This window comes from Ascaphus truei, chromosome 7 (assembly GCF_040206685.1).
Source record: "Ascaphus truei isolate aAscTru1 chromosome 7, aAscTru1.hap1, whole genome shotgun sequence".
Classification (NCBI taxonomy): domain Eukaryota; kingdom Metazoa; phylum Chordata; class Amphibia; order Anura; family Ascaphidae; genus Ascaphus; species Ascaphus truei.
Window position 1 is genome coordinate 73,770,430 of NC_134489.1, and position 21,072 is coordinate 73,791,501.

Genomic DNA, 21,072 nt, shown 5'->3' on the forward strand with positions numbered 1-21,072 from the left:
TTACACTAACCATCTGCCCAGACACGTCACACCCTTAGCGTAATTCTTGCTCAATTTACATTTGCTTTTCTACATTTCCATGTTTCTTCGTATCACACTCATTTACATCTGTATATTCAGATTTACTGGGATGCAATTCTTGTATAAATATGACAGGCTGTTTCAGCTTAATTTGTCAAAACAATCTGTCTAAGGAAGGGGCCTGTGTGGTTCTGAGAGCTTGCACTCTCTTTAATCATGAGTTAGCTATTAAAGGTATCACTTCTACATTACTTTCCTTTATCTATTCTATGGGCTAATACGGTACCATCCTCTATTTTATGAAGAACTTATGAATATTGTAGTATAAAGCACAGAAAAACCCAGAGAAATCACTAACAAAAAAACAGGCTAAGAAAAGATTAGATGAGAGAAAGCAGTTACTGAGGAAATTACAATAACTAAAGCAAATTTAAGACACAAGAAGAATATGGAGAGCTGTGCAAGACGATCAGCAAGCCTATAACTGAAGATGTAACTGTAATATGGTGAAGGAGACAATCTAAGATAGACAGAAGATGAAGCAGCGACTCATGATTGGAAATAATAAAATCATTGTACTCAAACAAGATGATGGATCAACAATAAAAGACTGTGCACTTATTGTCACGGTAGTTTATGACAAGATATAATGAACACCAAATATCTGGGTTGAACTGAACGAGGCTTAGATACACTGGCGACACACTTTATTCGAGCTCGGCTAGTCCCACGAATTCGGGTATACCCGGGTGTATTGAGGTTTGTGACTGTTTTCTGCCCGAGTGCATTGAGGTATTTTCCAAGCAGGGATTGAAGCATTTTATTCCCGCTGGCTGCAATACTGCACAGTATATATATATATACTGCATTACAATTCATGAATTTATGCCATCTGGTAGACACGCGAAGCATTGCAGCCTATTAAATCCTAATCATTATCATTTAACAGATCAGCCGCCCGTCAGCCAGGCATGAACCCAGGCTGGGAAGGCAAACGCAACGGGGCTTGCCAGAGGTGAGGAGCGGCGCATTCCAGGTATCTGCCAGGTACATACTGGGTATTTGCTCGAATAAAGTGTGTCGGTGCAGTATAATAAAATATAATTTATTCCTTAAATAAGGTGAACACAGCAATATAGTACAATTAACAGGCAAGAAGGTAACACTTACTTAGGGTTGGGGAATGGAGAAGTATCAGCTAGCAATTCTCCAGCAATCCGGTGACATTCCAGGTGGAATCAGAAGAACAACTAAAAACTGTAGGGTTGACACAGTTTATATACCTGTGTAACCCTATTCTTAACATTGAATACAGACTATTGGTGAACAATTATCTGTATCCAATCCCTAACGTGGAGACACAGATTAACCCTTTCCCCCCAGCTAATTAGCCCATGTGTACTGGTACTCTATGGGTAGCCCCATAATTAAATCAGGGGCGACGACCAGTCTATCAAATGAAGTATCTGCATTGTTTGTAGGTGTAGACATAACACTTACAAACCACTCCAGTTTGATGATTCTCCACCCTCAGGTAACAATTAGAGTGGCAGAGTCTGTTGATTAGTACTTGATATGTTGATTAGTACTTAGGGTAAACAATCAGGCAGTTAACTTTTGATCACAGTGCTTAGGCTCAATCAGCCGGCTGCCCTTCATGACCTATTAGCATAGCAGATGGAGTCTGCATTTTCAGGGCAGATCCAAAATACCATACATATACACTTTAATATCTACACATATTAATAAGTTCCATTCTGGTGGGCTCAGTGGGTCGAAATTTGCAAAGTTCTTAATGCCTACAGTGACTACACATATTGGCCAAATATGAACTCTCTGCGACCTCCAGAACTGGAGATACAGAAATGCAGTTTAAAACATCTTTAAAATACAGGATTATAATGAAACATGGGAACAGGGGAACATACATTTTCATGACATGACATGGTGTAAACCACCTTCCTGGGCCGCAGTCCAGTTAACCCCTTGCCTCCCTGGTGAGGTCAGGGGGTGGCCATATGGGGTACAACCCCTTTAATACTGGGCCAACACCCCTCTCCCTCTACACTTATCATAAAGGGAGTTTAGGACTACTTCATGAAATTGTACAAGAACAGAAATAACAGAGCATAAACCAGCAGAGGAAGAGCGAGAAGAAACCACCATTGATGTACCATGTATCCTTTCAGAAGAAATGGTAAAGTTAATAAAAATTAATGACGAATGGGAAGGCTTTCAGGGAAGATGGAATTATAACTGAAATCATGAAAGAAGCTGGGGAAGAAGTAGAGTTATCCTCCAAAAAGAAAGGAGACAAACTATAAATGACATAGTGAATGGGTATAAAATTTATTTTTATTTATTTATAAAATGTTTTACCAGGAAGTAATACATTGAAGTTACCTCTCGTTTTCAAGTATGTACTGGGCATAGAGTTAAAATGACAAATAATACATGGTTACAAATACAGTTACATAAATTAACAGGGTATACATTATATACAATACATTGCATGCACAGTTAAAGAAGATGTATATTATAGGCTTACGTATGTAACAGTTACAGACCAGATTAGGAAAATAGGAAAAGTAATACAATTCAGTTATATTTTTGATGCTGCTCCTCCAAAAGACTTTTCCTACCAGTGCCCTACTTTAATTTAATTTTGGTCGGAAACACGTAAAAGAATTAAATACAAATATATAGTGTAATATGTTTTGAAATGGTGAAGTATCCATATCCCAGGACATACTTGAAAACGAGAGGTAACTCTCAATGTATTACTTCCTGGTAAAATATTTTATAAATAAATAAATATCCACTCACACTTACTGTTGGTTTTTGAGCTTTCTCTGTATAGAAGACATGAGGATAAAGAAAATGATATGGTGTAATACAGCTTTATTCAATAAACAATAGATACATAATTGCAGTTATAAACAAAGTCTAGAACAGCGCAGAGTAGCTTTTGGGGGGCACCATTGGGCTTCGTTCGCCCCACTTCCGGTATTGCAATCTGACGATCATGCCCCACTTCCGGTATTGCAGTTCGATGATCATGGCCCACTTCCAGTATTTTGCGGTCCGACGATCATGCCCCACTTCCTGTATTGCAGTCCGACGATTATGCCCCACTTCCTGTATTGCAGCCCGACGATCATGCCCCACTTCCGGTATTGCAGTCCGATCATCACGCCCCACTTCCGGTATTGTGGTCCGACGATCATGCCCCACTTCCGGTATTGCGGTCAGACGATCATGCACCACTTCCTGTATTCCATTCCGATGATCATGCTCCACTTCCTGTATTGTGGTCTGACGATCATGCCCCACTTCCGGTATTGCGGTCCGACGATCATTCCCCACATCCCACACACAGATTTAGTAATTGATTCTCTGTCCTACCAGTAAGGACCCAGACGCAGTTGTATGTCTGACAAGTTTTTTTCATTGTGATTATGATGGCTGCACCGAAATACCACACAATTTCCCTATCAAATGTATGGAGCAATAAATTAAACAATATTAGACAAACCTTAGAGATTTGCACTGGTATTCACTAGTGTGCTTGCGAATGTACATTTAACAGTTGTGGATACTGACATGTTATTACAAACAGCAATCCACCACCGACCAGATTAACCACCAAATATAGATTAAGCTATTTATGACATTGCATTTTTCTACTGCTTCACATAAAATACCAGTAAGTTGGTTCCTTACCATTTAAATGAAATATTAATAAAACATTTCAGCACTCTGGATAGCTGCATGCCTGCTCTTGTGTATAACAGTTTTATAACAGCTTCATCCAGCGGTGCCGGTGTCTGTGAGAAGTCGACAGCTCTATTCTCCCCTCTCTCTCTTTGCTTCAACTGAGTCAACAGACACGATGGAGAGTAGTGAACCAGGTGGCTCCCTGGTAGCTTCTAACCTCATGCTAGAGACAGAATCAAAATGCAGAGGGCTGCCCGCACTGATCCCCTTTCCAAGTGGGTTTCGTTACCTGGGAATCCCACTTAGCACTGGCCTTGCATTTTTGTATATGTTTACCGAATTACAATTGTTAACACTGGGCAAAGAAGGGTGAGTAGCCGGGTTGGTCCTTTTTTCCCCTGTAGTAACAAAGGAGGTATATACCCGATGAATGACCCTGAGAGCTTTGAAAGCTTGTAACATGTCAATTACTTGTTGGTCCAATAAAAAGGTATCATACCACCACCTACTCCCTCGATTCTTGCCACTGCAATTATATGTAATGTGTTCTTGTCATGCTCAGTATTCAAAAACATTATGGATAATTTGACCCAACTAGCAAGGCCACTTATCTATTCCAGTACCGTACAACAAATCTAGTATGTATCCACTATTGCAAAGAGCATTGCATGGTAATTTAATCCAGGCACCATAGGCAGCCAATGGGTAAAATCACCTAATATACTTCACAGAATAGAGAATATTTTAGTAGCTATGTGACTTCTGTTGAGTAGACCTACAGTACAGAGAAATACAAAATGTATGGGTTTTTTCATTTGCCATGGTGTTTCTATTTTAATAAAACATTTTAGATTCACAAACACATACCGTGGTGTCTTATTTTCCTTCTGCTAACCAAAAACATGTTATCTACTATACACCACAGGAAAATATGCAATATGAGTCACTTCTAGAATCCAGGAATCTGGCAATGAAATTTACGGTCACTATTTGACTGAGTTATAACCGCCAATGTGGAGTAGGACATATGAAATATAGTACATGAAGATTCGTGGAAGTTATCAAGTGTGACATCAGATAATTCACAGCAAGGTCTTAGAATCCAAAGCATGACACAAATGACTTCTACAAAGAACATCATACACATGGCCGGCCGGTAAAAATACAGCTCGTACAAACAAAAATCAACTTATTTCTCTCTCTAGACCCACAGAAATATATCAAGGCTTGAAGGCGAAATGAAAAAACTACAAGACACTGCAGACCTATTTGAAGTGAGCGTGCCAGAATACAAACAGCTCAGGCAGTGCCGCACTGACATCATATTGCTGAAGTCTGTTTGGGACATGGTGATATTTGTACGGGTAAGACAGAGTTGTGCAATTTTTGTTTGGAATGCTGGAATGGAATCATTCATCATTTTGCAATCCGGAGTTTTAGCCTTTATTTTCACAAGGAACCCTAGTTTATATTATCCAATTACTCAGTTTATCAGTAGCTAAATTAATTAAGATTCTGCTTAGAAACGGAAATTGAACACATAGGAGGCTTTTTCTAGTAGCTTCGAAGTCGTCATTGCCAAACCGCACATTTTGGCATGTTCACAAGAAGCAAATCGCATCTTCTAAACCTCTTCTATAAAAAGTGACAAAACACCCGGATTGTACTTGCTTTGGAAGTGGAATGACCTAAAGGTAGTGCTAACTTCCCCCCAGAGCCTGAAATAGGGCGTGGTGGTGGTGGGGAACAACGAGGATGGCGACCTTCTAACTTTATAGTTTCTCCAGTTGTGTGTGTATATATGTGTATATATGTCTCTCTCTCTCTCTCTCTCTCTCTCTCTCTCTCTCTCTCTCTCTCTCTCTCTCTCTCTCTCTCTCTCTCTCTCTCTCTCTCTCTATATATATATATATATATATAGTATATTTAAATGAGTCACACATCCTAAAATATATCCTTAAGACCATTCAGTCTATGGGCCCTTGTGATGAAGGGGATACGAGTGTTAGACCCAACCGGATTAGAACCCACAATCTCTGCTATTTAGGGCAGCAGCTCTAGCATAGACAGGACACTGTAAAATACAAACACATTTGGTCATATAAATGCATATAAATGCATGAACGAAATATATACTTAAGTTCAGATTTGCAGACGTCTTCCCCACAGTCCTCACATTTCTTTTACTAAGCATGGCACCTTCAGCCTTGGAACAAACTTTCCCACTTTCGTAGAAGTTTAGAAGGTAGTCCTTTTAAAGTAAATGACCTGCCAGTCAAACATTTAATACATTTTATTGTATTCTTCATGAACCACAAAGTGTTCACCATATACAGTAAGCCCACATCTAATCACCACCAATTAATAAGCTACATGGAAATTGTTACTCCTGCATCTCTACTAAATTAGTTGACATCAATATGCACTGGCCAATTAAGCACCGACATTGATAAGTCTGGCTATTTACAGTTCATTACTATAATTGCAATGTCATTAGTTATGTGGGAAATTACGTTAATGGCTACAGTGTATTTTTAAATATGAAAGTATATTGAGAGAGAGAGACATAACATTAAATAACATCAATGTGTAATTCATTTAGCTTATAACGTAAAATCTGCCACAAGAGACAAACTAGTTTGATTGTTACTGATCGGTCCAGAGTAAACAAGCTTTACCATTAGTTAAACTCAATCTAGTATGTGTCTACCCGAACTGCACTATTTTTCAGGCCTTAGCCCGGTCTTATTTATAAGATATTTACAGGAAAAGAAAAGTGTACACAGAAGCAATGCCACATGGCAAATCCAACGTTGTTGCTATTAAGGAGTCTGTTTTGTCTCCTCGTCTAGTTCTTCATGCTGTTGGCCTGGCAACCCCCCCTTGTCTCCTCTGTGACTTGGGCAGCCCCTCCTCCCCTTGCCACTTGGTGCAGTCCTAGCACCTATTTCCTCTCTGTCTGGGTTATTTCCTTCCTTTTCAGAGTTAGCCTCTCAGCAGCACTTGTCTCCATCTGCTTCCATTGAGAAGCGTTTGTTATTTACCTATCCCTTTCTCTATTACATGTCCCCATCCCCTAGTGTTGTATCTCCCCAGTACTTTTTCCCCTTTTATTTATGTTATGTTCCCTCAACAAACAATTCAGAAAAAAGAAGCCTCCCTTTGTATGGCATAGGGCAGGCCTGCACAACTCCAGTCCACGAGGGCCGCAAACAGGCCAGGGTTTCAGGATATCCCTACTTCAGCACAGCTGGCTCAATTAGTTGCTCAGTCATATTGATATTGGTCATACTGTTTGGTCATACTGAGCCACTAATTGAGCCAGCTGTGTTGAAGTAGGGATATCCTGAAAACATGGCCTGTTTGCGGCCCTCAAGAACTGGAGTTACGCAGGCCTGGAATAGGGATTGAATTGAGCTGTCTGCCTCTACTCAATAGCCACCGTGTGCATGAGTCAGAACAGAGTTATGTATTGTAGCATTGTGAAGATACACAGTGAACCACCTCTCATGCCCATGAAAGTATAGTAGTAGAGCTGCTGACACCTGCAACTTTTTGTACATAGAACGTTATGTCAACTTGATAGTGTTTGTTTGTTATTTAAAAAAAACTCACCTGACTGAGGTTCCATCACTAAGCAGATAATTATAATAAGGCAGCTGTTATAAATGTGTGATGTCATTTTTCTACTGCAATTATCTGAAAAAGTTGCAGTGTGTTGCGATTCCTCGCTAATATCTCTTAGACGTGAATCTCTTTCTTTGTACTGCAGTATATAGTAAAATACCAGGTTTGTGCTGCTCCCAAAGAAACAAAGCAAGGATTAGTTATCATGTATTTTAAATGTACTAATTAAATTATTAAAGCAAAAGAAGTTAATGACCGTGCAATCATTTTTTTTTCTTCATTTAAGCATTACTGTTACAAGTGTACAGAACATACAATATTGTGGTGTAAATGTTTTTGAAGTGAAACTTATTTGCTGGCACTTACAGAGTTTTGATAGGAAAAATCCCTTGTGTTGTAGCAAAATTTCACGACGGAAATTACGTCATTGATGGTAAAAGAGGCCATCAGTGACGTCAGGGGAGAGAGAGGAAAGACACTGACACACACACACACACACACACACACACACACACACACACACACACTGACTGACACACACACTGACACGCACGCACACACACAAACTCTGACTCGGGAGCCACGCTCAGACCGCGTTATAAGCGGATTCGCGTTGTAGCGGATCGTGCTGTAACGGGGTTGACCTGTAATATTCATTTGTAATGTTCTATAAATGCTCAAACCTGAACTTGATCTAAGATAAACAACAAGTACATTTTCTTTATTGGTATTTTTTGACCTTGTCTAGTTTTGCACCTTTTTTTTTCAGACAAGCATTAAAGACTGGATGAAAACTCCATGGAAACAGATAAATGTAGAGCAAATGGATATGGAACTTAGAAGATTTACAAAGGTAAAACATTTATCATTATTAACCATATGAAGGAGAAGGATTTTGGTTTTCAAAAGAATTTGTGTCATTACTTGGGGACTTTTCATAAATGGTAAGGTATGTAGTATTAGAGATGTCCTGATCCCATGGCTGCCTTGACTGGTGGAATTCTCAATTTCCCTTAATCTGGTTGCCATACCATCCTGAACACCTCCCTATGTTCCACTCCTACACACAAGACACCAAGATACACTGGCGACACACTTTATTCGAGCTCGGCTAGTCCCACGAATTCGGGTATACCCGGGTGTATTGAGGTTTGTGACTGTTTTCTGCCCGAGTGCATTGGGTTATTTTCCAGGCAGGGATTGAAGCATTTTATTCCCCCTGGCTGCAATACTGCACAGTATATATATATATATATATATATATATATATATATATATATATATATATATACTACATTACAATTCATGAATTTATGCCATCTGGTAGACACGCGAAGCATTGCAGCCTATTAAATCCTAATCATTATCATTTAACAGATCAGCCGCCCGTCAGCCAGGCATGAACCCAGGCTGGGAAGGCAAACGCAACAGGGCTTGTCAGAGGTGAGGAGCGGCGCATTCCAGGTATCTGCCAGGTACATACTGGGTATTTGCTCGAATAAAGTGTGTCGGTGCAGTACAATTGTTGGTGAAAAGGGCCACTGCATTTTATTCAGAATCTTATACATACATTAAGAGGACGTTGCCTCCACCACATATACTGTATGCAGAGGTTCTGAACTTGTACACCAGGCACCAGCCATACCCGCTCATTAGGCTAGTGTAAATTCAATAGACAACAATATAAGGGAAGATGTTTATGAAGGGAATTATGAAAATGTAGAGACCTCGTGGATAGAAATTAGCAGTGGAGATAAAAGTATAACGAAAATGTTTGTAGGGTTATGCTATAAACCACCAAATATCAGTGAGATTGAGGAAGCTAAAATACTTTTGCAAATGGAGAAGGCATCAAAACTAGGTCATGTTTGCATAATGGGTGATTTTAATTATCCAGACATAGACTGGGGCGATGAGATTAGCATTACAGTAAAAGGAAACACATTTTTGGGGGTGCTTAAAGACAATTATATGACCCAAATTATTGAGGAACCAACCAGGAGAGGAGCAATACTGGTTTTGATAATATCAAACAATGTAAAAGTAATAGCAAATATTCAAGTCCTGGAACATTTAGGTAACAGTGATCATACATGGTCTCATTTGAAATAAATTATCAAAAAACAGATTACTTGGGGGTTCAACAAAGACCTTAAACTTTAGAAAGGCAGATTTTAATAAACTGAGGACTGATCTACAACTAATACATTGGTATGATGATTTTGCGGGGGGAAATGTAGAGGAATAATGGGCAGTCTTTAAAACATTATTAGAAAAGCACACTTATCAGTGTATACCCTTGGGTAATAAGTGTAACGGGTATTCCCTGTGAATACAGTCGCTACTACCTGCTGTGTATACCTGTGTGGCTCTCAGGAGCCTAAGCCTCCGCACGGGGAGCCTGGGGTACATACATATAACACAATCTCGTGGTGCAACGCCTCCACCTGCGATGGCTCCCGCCAGAGGAGGAGTGGTTCCTCGCAGGACAAATATATATATCACTCCACACACCGCATGTAAAATAACCAATGACTTTACTGTAGCAATACTTATTCATATATCAACAGGTGTCCCTCTCTAGAGGAGACACTAACTACTGCGTCTCACAGGACGCTCCCACCTACACCGGGTGATCCCACCCCTTGTCCAATAACCCCACACAATATGTCGAGCACCCTTAAAGGGAGATGAAATGTGTGACTGCGCAGCCACTAGTCCCGTATGAATATGATATGTAGGATCGTTGGTGCACTTGGTGATGGTTACCTGCCGAGCACTCCAGTGCCCAGGCCTGCCAAGGAGCTTCACAAAGGATCCGAAGGCTGATGAATACAGGAACTACCGTCCGGGGCGATCCCACCCGGATGGCTGCTGCAGCGGCAGCGGAGGTCTGAGCTCAAACCTCTGGATGGACACGCAGCGTCCGTTGTGTCCTTAACTGACTCTGGGTAGTAAGGGGCAGGGTCCCTAACCTGGGGCCTGTCCCTACAACACTCAAACTACTGGTGACTCAGGGCTATCTGGGGCCTAGGGGACTGCTGGCCTAGTGCAGGGAGTCACTGACCCTACCTCCTTCACCTAGCTGCTCCTGACGCCGACTAGCGTGGGCTAAGCACGCGAAATGTATACAATCTCCCCTGCAGGGAGATCCTTCAGCCCTATTGGCTACCTGGCATCACCTGACTCTGCCCCTGTGCACCCTGGGGACTATATTCTTCTTGGGAGCTATTCTCCCATTGGCCGCCTCGTGCGCACTTCCTTTGCGCATGCACGAATGTCCCGTCTGGTCACCGCGCCGAAATCCCCACTGTGCATGCGTGCGCAATCCAACATGGCGGCGCCCTGCACCGGGAGCCCTCGCGACGCGACTGCGGCCTTAGCAACCGGCCGCACACGTCCCCGGCAACCCCCAGACAAGCTCCTATCCGCCTCCACTCCTGCACCCGGCCGACAGGTCCGCCATGGGGCTCGGCGGCACCCGCGATCGCCAGCAAAGTGAGGGGGGGGGGGGCGACAGGCAGGGGGGACCTGGCTACATCAGTATAAAAGAAATAAGTAAAAACCAATTTGGCTAAATAAACAGGTAGGGGAGGAAATGGAAAAGAAGAGGCAGGCATTTAGATTATTTAAATCAGAAGGGACCGAGGCATCGTATCAGAATTATAAGGAATGTAACAAAAATTGCAAAAGGGCAATCAAATGAGCAAAAATGGATAATGAAAAAAGGATTGCAATAGAAAGTAAGAACAACCCTAAAAAGTTATTTAAGTACCATAATAACAAAAAAACGAGGAAAGAAAATGTAGAATCTTTTCAGTGTGAGATGGGTAGGCAGATTATTGGAGATAAGGAAAAAGCAGAGGTATTAAACAAATTCTTTGCCTCTGTTTTACCAGGGAAGAATCAAATTCAATTGTAGTGCCGCAGGAGGAAGCCACAACCTCCATATTAATGAACAATTGGTTAACTGAGGAAGAAGTTCATAGACAGCTTGAAAAAATTAAAGTAAATAAGGCACCTAGCCCCGATGGCATACATCCAAGAGTTCTCAAGGAGTTAAGTTCAGTAATAGCCAAACCATTACATTTAATATTCAAGGACTCAATTTCCACAGGCTCAGTACCACAAGATTGGCATCAAGCAGATGTGGTACCTATATTTAAAAAGGGAGCTAGATCACAACTGGGGAATTACAGACTTCAATAGTGGGGAAACTACTTGAAGGTTTAATACGGGATAATATTCAGGAATACCTAATGGAAAACAAAATTATTAGTAATAGTCAGCATGGATTTATGAAGGATAGATCATGCCAAACTAACCTTATTTGTTACTTTGAGGAGGTAAGTAGGAATTTAGACCAGGGTAATGCAGTTGATGTGGTCTAGTTAGATTTTGCAAAGGCTTTTGATACGGTTTCACACAAGAGATTGGTGTACAAAATAAAGCAAATTGGACTCAGTATAAAAATATGCACCTGGGTTGAAGGACAGACAACAGAGGGTTGTCATAAATGGAACTTTTTCAGGTTGGGCTAGGGTCGTGAGTGGACTACCTCAGGGATCGATGCTGGGACCACTGCTTTTTAACTTGTTTATTAATAACCTTGAGGTTGGCATTGAGAGCAAAGTCTCCATCTTTACTGATAATACTAAATTTTGTAAGGTAATAGAATCAGAGCAGGATGTAATTTCTCTCCAGAAGGACTTGGAGAGACTGGAAACTTGGGCTTATCTCCTAAATGTGTCTCAGGACCTCTCCTACAGAAATCCCTCTTCTGGTTTCCTATTAAATCCTGTATTACCTATAAAATTATCCTCCTCTCTTTTAAGACTATATACTCTTCTGCCCCTCTTTACATTTCAGCCCACATTTATCGCTATACATGTGCTCGACTTGTGTTCTGCTCAATTATGTCTTCTACCCCTTTAAAAGCCCTCTCCTGCCTAAAACCTTTGTCACTCACTGCCACACACCTCTGGAATGTCCTTTCCCTCAATATCCAACTGGCACACTCTCTTTCCATCTTTAGGACCTTTCTTAAAACACACCTCTTTAATGAAGCATATGGGTAGCTCTGCTAGCTGATACTATACATCACATATACTGACCATGGCCCTTGGAGATGCACTTACCAGAACACCCTCCTTCTGTCTCTGTAAGTTCTCCCCACTTACCACTTAGATTGTAAGCTCTTCGGGGCAGAGACTCTTTTCCCTATTGTTTTGTCTGAAGCACTTATTCCCTTTGTGTTATAATATTATGTCACGTGTATTGTAAAAGCGCTATGTACCTGGATGGCACTGTATAAATAAATATATACATACATACAAATGTCAATAAGGACATTTTCCCTTTTTAGTCATCAGTATGCAGGTGTGACAGTAACAAGTATTCAAATTATCAGGCAAACAAGATTATGTCTGTTATGATTACACCATATTATTCTGCTGGGCGTGGGTTAGGTCTGAATACTAACTTGCTTTCCAAACTGAGATTAACCTACATGTGTAGCTCATTTTGCATCCTCCTTCCCCTGCTTTTTCAGGAAATGAAGACTCTGGACAAAGATATAAGAACCTGGAACGTCTACTTAGAACTGGAATCCACTGTGAAAAACTTGTTAACGTCTTTGAGGGCTGTAAATGAACTTCAGAATACTGCAGTCAGGAAAAGACATTGGCAACAACTAATGAGCAAGACTGGGGTATCATCAGCACATACAATACATCTCTATACAAATATTGCTCTTTGTTAATTTGCCAGCATTGTTTGATACGTTGGTTTTTTTTCCCCCCTAAGGTAAGGTTTGTCATGAACGAAAAGACTGTTCTAGGTGACCTGCTGGCACTTCAGCTGCATAGAGTTGAGGAGGAAGTAAAGAACATTGTCAACAAAGCTGTGAAAGAAATGGCAATAGAGAAGGTTAGTCTATAATTATTAAAGTCCATGCCCAATTATCAATCCGATTTTCTGATTGCGCCCCTGATGTGTACAGATTAAACTTATTCATACTAGATGCACTACTGAAGTTGTGTGAATCGTCTTCAGCTGTAATAGTTGTACCAAGGAGTCCGCATGTTCCTTAATTTGGGAACTCTTTGGTTCAGACAGCTGCATTTCAGAGACTACCCGTATTGTACTGACACATTCGGTAGCTGGGGGGCTGGGTTTCTTCAAATTAGTGCCACTGAGCATTCGGCAGCAACTTGAAGTTCTCACTTTCTGTTCTTATAACAAAATAAACATTTCTAAAATAATGTCCAAAGAGCTTTCCCACTGTGTTTAACAGTATAGGACCCTTATTCTGTAAGATGTGATAGTGTTGACTTTAATGGGGCTTTTCATGCGATAGCACGTCATCTGCGCTTATCACGTCATCTGCGCTTATCACGTCATCTGCGCTTATCACACCATCTGCGCTTATCACACCATCTACGCTTATCACACCATCTACGCTTATCACGCCACCTGCGCGTATCACGCCACCTGCGCGTATCACGCCACCTGCGCGTATCATGCCATCTGCGCTTATCACACCATCTGCGCTTATCACGCCACCTGCGCTTATCACGCCACCTGCGCGTATCATGCCATCTGCGCTTATCACACCATCTACGCTTATCACACCATCTACGCTTATCACACCATCTGCGCGTATCATACCATCTGCGCGTATCACACCATCTACGCTTATCACACCATCTACGCTTATCACACCATCTACGCTTATCACACCATTTGCGCGTATCACACCATCTGCGCGTATCACACCATCTGCGCTTATCATACCATCTACGCTTATCACGCCACCTGCGCGTATCACGCCACCTGCGCGTATCACGCCACCTGCGCGTATCACGCCACCTGCGCGTATCACGCCACCTGCGCGTATCATGCCAACTGCGCGTATCACGCCATCTGCGCGTATCACGCCATCTACGCTTATCACACCATCTGCGCTTATCATACCATCTGCGCGTATCACACCATCTGCGCGTATCACGCCACCTGCGCGTATCATGCCATCTGCGCTTATCACACCATCTGCGCTTATCACGCCACCTGCGCGTATCATGCCATCTGCGCTTATCATACCATCTGCGCTTATCACACCATCTGCGCTTATCACGCCACCTGCGCGTATCATACCATCTGCGCGTATCACACCATCTACGCTTATCATACCATCTGCGCTTATCACGCCACCTGCGCGTATCATACCATCTGCGCTTATCACGCCACCTGCGCGTATCATGCCATCTGCGCTTATCATACCATCTGCGCTTATCACACCATCTACGCTTATCACACCACCTGCGCGTATCATGCCATCTGCGCGTATCACACCACCTGCGCTTATCACACCATCTGCGCTTATCACACCATCTACGCTTATCACGCCACCTGCGCGTATCATGCCAACTGCGCGTATCACGCCATCTGCGCGTATCACGCCATCTGCGCGTATCACGCCATCTACGCTTATCACACCATCTGCGCTTATCACACCATCTGCGCGTATCATACCATCTGCGCTTATCACACCATCTGCGCTTATCACGCCACCTGCGCGTATCACACCATCTGCGCGTATCACGCCACCTGCACGTATCACGCCACCTGCGCGTATCATGCCATCTGCGCTTATCACACCACCTGCGCTTATCACACCATCTGCGCGTATCACGCCACCTGCGCGTATCACACCATCTGCACTTATCACACTTTTACAGAATAAGGGCCTAAGAATCTGTCCACACTGAAAAGTAACACGCTGTGTCATACAATGATAAAGATTACTCTTTTACATGTATGACTTCTCTATAAAGGGACCCTAATACCAGACCCCTGCGCACTGTGCTGTGACCGACCGTAATAACCAACAGTATATTCCATTTCTACAGGAAATAACTAAGCTCTCTAATGAATGTATTTGTGTTTGCATTCACCAAGTAGTACATGCTGTGTATAGTGGAATAGTGCATTGTGATATTCAATACTGCCATATTTTGTAGCAAGGTAATTTGAAGCAAGGGTAACTTGTACTGGTGTTTTGGATTTGGTTATAAAAACAAAAATAGTATTTTGGTTTTACCAGAACTCGATCAGTTTTGGTCTTAGATTTGAAAGAAATTTAGGAAAAAGCAAAAAAAAAAATAGAACAAAAATAAGATGGAACGTACGCCAATTTTCCGTTTGCAAAACCAAAAGTTCACCCAATTTCTAAAAAAAATAATCTTTGATCTGTGGATAAGCCTTCCTTGGATTTTGGTTTGTATTCCGCTCATATTTTCGAAGATGTGTTACTAAGTTCGAATAGGGCAACTGAAGTAACGCAGAATTTGGCGAAGTTTGAATTTCGATCCCGTGAACCTGCCCATCCATAATTTAAAGGCAAAGTAGCTGGACATTAAATGCTTCTTTAGAAAAAATAGAGAATTTAAACAGTTCCTCACGTTTCAGGTTCTTGTGGAAATGAACCATACTTGGAGCATTATGGAGTTTTCCTATGAAAAGCATCACTCTACTGGGACTGCACTACTAAAATCAGATGAGAACCTGATCGAGACACTGGAAGACAATCAGGTAATGAAGGCTTGTTTACTGTAAAAAGAGATTAACGAAATACAAATTAACTTAGTAGGTTAATTTAGAATAATAAGAAAGGCCTACGGGCTATGCTCATATCAAAATGGAATAGATCAGTTCTTGTGTCCTTTAACTCCTCTCCTAACTCATCTTGTTACTTAACGTAACAACACCTACATTCATGCATACACACTGGGAACAAAATTAGAGTTTGTTCAACCTTTAATAATTAATTTGATTCACTTATTATGTGATGCTAATTAATCAAAACAACCTAGTGGAGTGATAATCAGTCATCTTACCACATTATTTAACACTGAACCAATCTTTGGATCTTCTGGATACATAGCTCACGTAGAATGCGGCTTTAACCTCAGTGATATTGGAATTTACTGCTGACCCCTCTGGTAGGAAAAGGGTTTAAGCAACAAAAAAGTGACTACATCTTTCTTAGAAATATTGTAATTGTATGAAAGCACTTGGCCCCAGCGGCTAAGCGTGACAACACACGGAGAGCAGGGACATTTAGGAGAAAGTGCTTGCCTGCAGTGCCTTATTGCTCAAGTATGTCCAGCTGCTTCGGCTCCTGTTTTATTTGAATAAAGAATCAGGAATCAGAGTAAAGTTGCTCCACTGATGGCTAGGAACGGAATACGTCCATCAGCTCTCTTGTGCTTAGCTGCTTCGAACAAATAAGTATGTTTTTTTTTAGCATTTATCATTTTTACTTGTTTTGTATGTTTCATTTTTACTTCACAATTGTATCTCTCTTGACTGCTACATTATTCATAGATTCTTGGACACAAAAGCACCGGAGGTCTGTGACCAGCAATTCCGTACTCCTGGCACTCAAGCAGTAGTTCGTCTTAATTTTGGTTTCATTTTCATCAGTAGGTGGCATATAATGGACTTTGAAGACTTGCAAAGTTTCTCACTTAAAAGGAAAGGCGATTTTGCCCTACAGTGCATCTTGCGTGAGTTAGGTCAGCCTTTGCGCAGAATCACCATCTTGGATTTATGCTGATTTAGGGAGAATTGGCCATGGCCATTAGCCACTATTGGACAATTCGCCATAGCCGTTTCACCGACGGCCATTTCGCCACAGGGTTTTAGGCTTTTTAGGATTAAGGTTAGGGTTAGGGGTTAAAGTTAGAAATATTATGGTTAGGTATTAGAGTTTTTAAGGGTTAGGATTGGGGATTAAGGGTAGGAGTTACATTTAGGAGTATTCGTGTTGGGGATTACAGTTTTAGGGTTAGGGTTTAAATTCATAAATGGCATTACCGCATTATCCAAAATGGTTAGGAATCCCCTAGACTCCCGGGGTCATCTGGTTTAGACCGCAGCAGTACTGCTTTATGGCAGCATGTGACTTGCATACAGTAGTTCACTATCAAGTGGAGTTCGACTTTGCATTGTATTTCTGTGTTTGTAAAGCTGAGTGCGGAGTACATTCTAAAGAGAACTACTGTAAGGTAATTACAGATTAATTTTTAATTGGTTTAACCCATCCAATGCTTGTTTAGACTGCATTGTATTGCTTTGCAAAGTTCAGCAATTTAAGTAATTAATGTAGAGATACCAACCATGTGGTAGGATATGAATATGAGGGATCCCATAGAAAAAGTATTCAGAATAAACAAATGTTTTAAGTTTTAAATGTTGCTTTCATACTGTCTTTATTTGTTAAAAATGTTCCTTTGAAAAGCAGTGTTTAGTGTTTCTTTTTTAATTTGAAGGGGTTCACATTGAATGCTTCATGTAATTATAATAATATATTCTTGTATAGCGCTGCTAGTTTTACATGGCGCTTTACAGAGACATTTTGCAGGTACAGGTCCATGCAGCTTACAATCTATTTTTTGGTGCCTGTGGCACAGGGAGATAAAGTGACTTGCCCAAGGTCGCAAGGAGCAGACACCGGGAATTGAACCAGGTTCCCCTTCTTCAAACTCAGTGCCAGTCAGTGTCGTACTGAGCCACTCCTCCCCCCTTCTTATGTTGCAATTAGATGTGATAATTTGGTTGCACACTCTTAAATTATATTTGATGAACAGATAACTAATAGGGGCACTTACTTTTATTTGGCCACGCACAATGGTATCTACAATGATAACCTTCTATAATACTTTCATGTTTAATTAATGCTACAGACCCTCATGGGACATCAGAAACTTGACACTATTTTCTTAAAACGTATTTGTAATCTTTTTTTGTAATAATAACTTTATATCGCACTTTTCTCGCAATGAGACCCAGAGCACTTTACAATTACAAAAAAAACTAACAATTTAAAACTGTAAAATAAACCAAATAAAATATAAAAATATATATTGTAACAAAATAGAAAATTCACTGTTAAATGCAGGGCTAGTTGTGGTGCATTGATTAAATGCCTGGGTAAGCAGATAAGGCTTGAGACTGTTTTTAAAGATTTCCAGACCATCTCGGACCATACGAGGCAGAGAGTTTAGTCATTAAGGGGTTAACCCACCCTCACCCACCACTCGGGAGGCCTACCTACCCTCCCACACTAACCCACCACCCTGTGAGGCCTAACTACCCTCACCCACTACCCACAAGGGAGGCCTACCCACATACCCTTTGGGCCAATACCCCCTTCCCCCACCCCCAGTACCCACAATAAAAAAAATACACTGCCCCACAATAAGCATCATTCTATTTATTAAATACATTACCCACCCCCGGTGCACCCCCATAAATACATGATTTATTCTTTTACATACAGGGTTCATACCCCAGCCCCACGCGAGTCCCCGGCGGGCTGGCGGGTCACCTGACAGACCTACAGGGTACCAGCAACATGTTTCACACAGGTTCTGGAGGCCTGATGGTGGGTCCTGCCAAGCGCCATGGCCCCCAGGTGGTCTCCTTGGGTACCATGGGCCACAATTGGGTCCCCACGGTAGGCCTCTGGTGGTTCTCACGGGGGTCTGGGGAACTCACGAGTGCTCACTATGGGTCCGCGGTGCCCCCACGGATACAGAGACAGCAATACACTTCTATCTCCCTTAAATCTGGGATAAATACAGAGTAATGCAGTGTCAGTAAGACTCAATGTACAGCACACATGAGAGTGGGTCTCCCAGTAGAAGGCTAAGGCCGAAACGCGTAGGAGCAGGTCCAGTAGGCAGGATCCCCTGTTTTGTCCCCCCTTGGGACATGTTCACGTGCTGAGAGCTTTGCTCCTTGTTTCCTCCCCAGACACTGCTGAGTACCTGACTTGGGGTGATGTATTGTGTATTTTGCTGCTGCAGATTATGGTGTGCAATTTTGACTATAACATGTGTGCTGTACATTGAGTCTTACTGACACTGCATTACTCTGTATTTATCCCAGATTTAAGGGAGATAGAAGTGTATTGCTGTCTCTGTATTTTCCACGCTATTTAGCCACCATTCTCTATCTGCAGTTAGCTGTACTAATTCCACCCTGTCAGGTACTTTAGAGCATTTATTCTGTTCATTCAGACCTTTGTATTGTCCATTATGGGACACTCTGGTTAGAGGATAAAACACGTTTTGCTATATAGGGGGTCCATGCCTTATTTTAAAACGTTCTGTGTTTTGTATTTTAAACTTATGTTCTGTGACAACCTTCAATAAAATTTTGTGTATTTGTACTGCCAGGCAAACTAGAGTGCTTTATTTTGGATACCGGCACCTTATAAAGGGGCCTGTATCTCGGGAGGAAGGGGGTCCCCGGACCTGAAACCAATGCGGTTCAGCTCCGGAGACCCCCTGCACATGTACAGTATGAGTAAAAGTTGTTTTGATATGTTTTTATTTTGCCGATGTTTGCGCAGAGAGAGCGGCGGGTCCCTCTCTGCTGCAAACACATATCGGCAGAAACGGCCTATCGCCAGGTTATCGGGAGCCAGGATTTTTTATCACCGGCTCATCTGCGTTTTGCTTTTGCAGGGATCGGCATGGATTCGGCCCTTACTGAATACTGCGATGGCAAATCGCCAAAATCATGCCTATCGGCAACACTTGCCGAAGAGATTTTTTCGGCGCTTAGTGCATGAGGCCCATAGTGTCCTTCCTCTGACTTTGGTTAGACCATAGACAGGGAGATAAGAGGTAAATGAGTAGTGGAAACATGTTATCATTTATTTTGTTATTGAAGAACTCCAATGAAAATGTTGTTAATTTGCAAAAAAAAAACAAAAACAGACTATATGGATAATTACATCTTTTTATGGGTGACAATTACATTAATTTATTTTCAATTGATTTTTTGGGTGATCTAAGTGGATCTGTTCTTAGAACTGAAACATATTTTGAGTAGCTATGTGAGGATCAACAAAATAACGCTTTATTTATGTTTTTTTATATTTTGATACTATTTATATTTGTTTATGTTGCCTTTTATCTTCCATTACCTTGGACCGATTTGAAGCTTTAAGCCTATAATAATGATATTTCTCATATATAGTACAAACCCTGTTCATTTTTGTATCAGGTTCAGCTGCAGAACATTTTGATGAGCAAATATGTAGAGTATTTCTTGATGGAGGTGAGCCGCTGGCAGAAGAAATTACTGGTTGCCGATATGGTCATTTCTGTCTGGCTGGAAGTACAACAGACATGGGCACACTTACAGAGTATATTTGCTAACTCAGAAGACATCAGAAATCAGCTCCCAGAAGATGCCAAAAGATTTGAAGGCATAGATTTGGATTTTAAGGTACCTCTCCACTTATGACTCTGTGGCTCAGATGCTACTTTAGCACACCTTTACTTTTTGGATCTGGGCCTTAGTATTAATATTGAAGGAGTTACCACAATAACAGTGTGTAAATATATGTTCCTGTTTCATAGTTACATAATTACATAATTACATAGTTACATAGTATATGAGGTTGAAAAAAGACATACGTCCATCAAGTTCAACCTATGCTACATTTAGAGAACAGATACTTTATTCTATATCTATACTTCCTTATTGATCCAGAGGAAGGCAAACAAAAAACCCCAGTGTCATATCATCCAATGATATCTCATAAGGGGAAAAATAAATTCCTTCTTGACTCCAAGAATTGGCAATCGCATTATTCCCTGGATCAACGTCCTTCCCATGTTTACTTAT

The 21,072-nt window shown here is 41.4% G+C and overlaps 1 protein-coding gene across 1 annotated transcript in view; it reads left to right on the top strand.

The window, feature by feature from the left end:
• LOC142499998 (dynein axonemal heavy chain 11-like) overlaps window positions 1-21,072 on the top strand; it is a 362,984-nt gene that overhangs the window by 77,243 nt on the left and 264,669 nt on the right. The window contains exons 21-26 of the mRNA XM_075610053.1: window positions 4,944-5,102; window positions 8,135-8,218; window positions 12,917-13,075; window positions 13,171-13,293; window positions 15,835-15,957; window positions 20,446-20,670. Coding sequence (XP_075466168.1) covers window positions 4,944-5,102; window positions 8,135-8,218; window positions 12,917-13,075; window positions 13,171-13,293; window positions 15,835-15,957; window positions 20,446-20,670 — 873 coding nt within the window. The remainder of the gene's footprint in view (window positions 1-4,943; window positions 5,103-8,134; window positions 8,219-12,916; window positions 13,076-13,170; window positions 13,294-15,834; window positions 15,958-20,445; window positions 20,671-21,072) is intronic.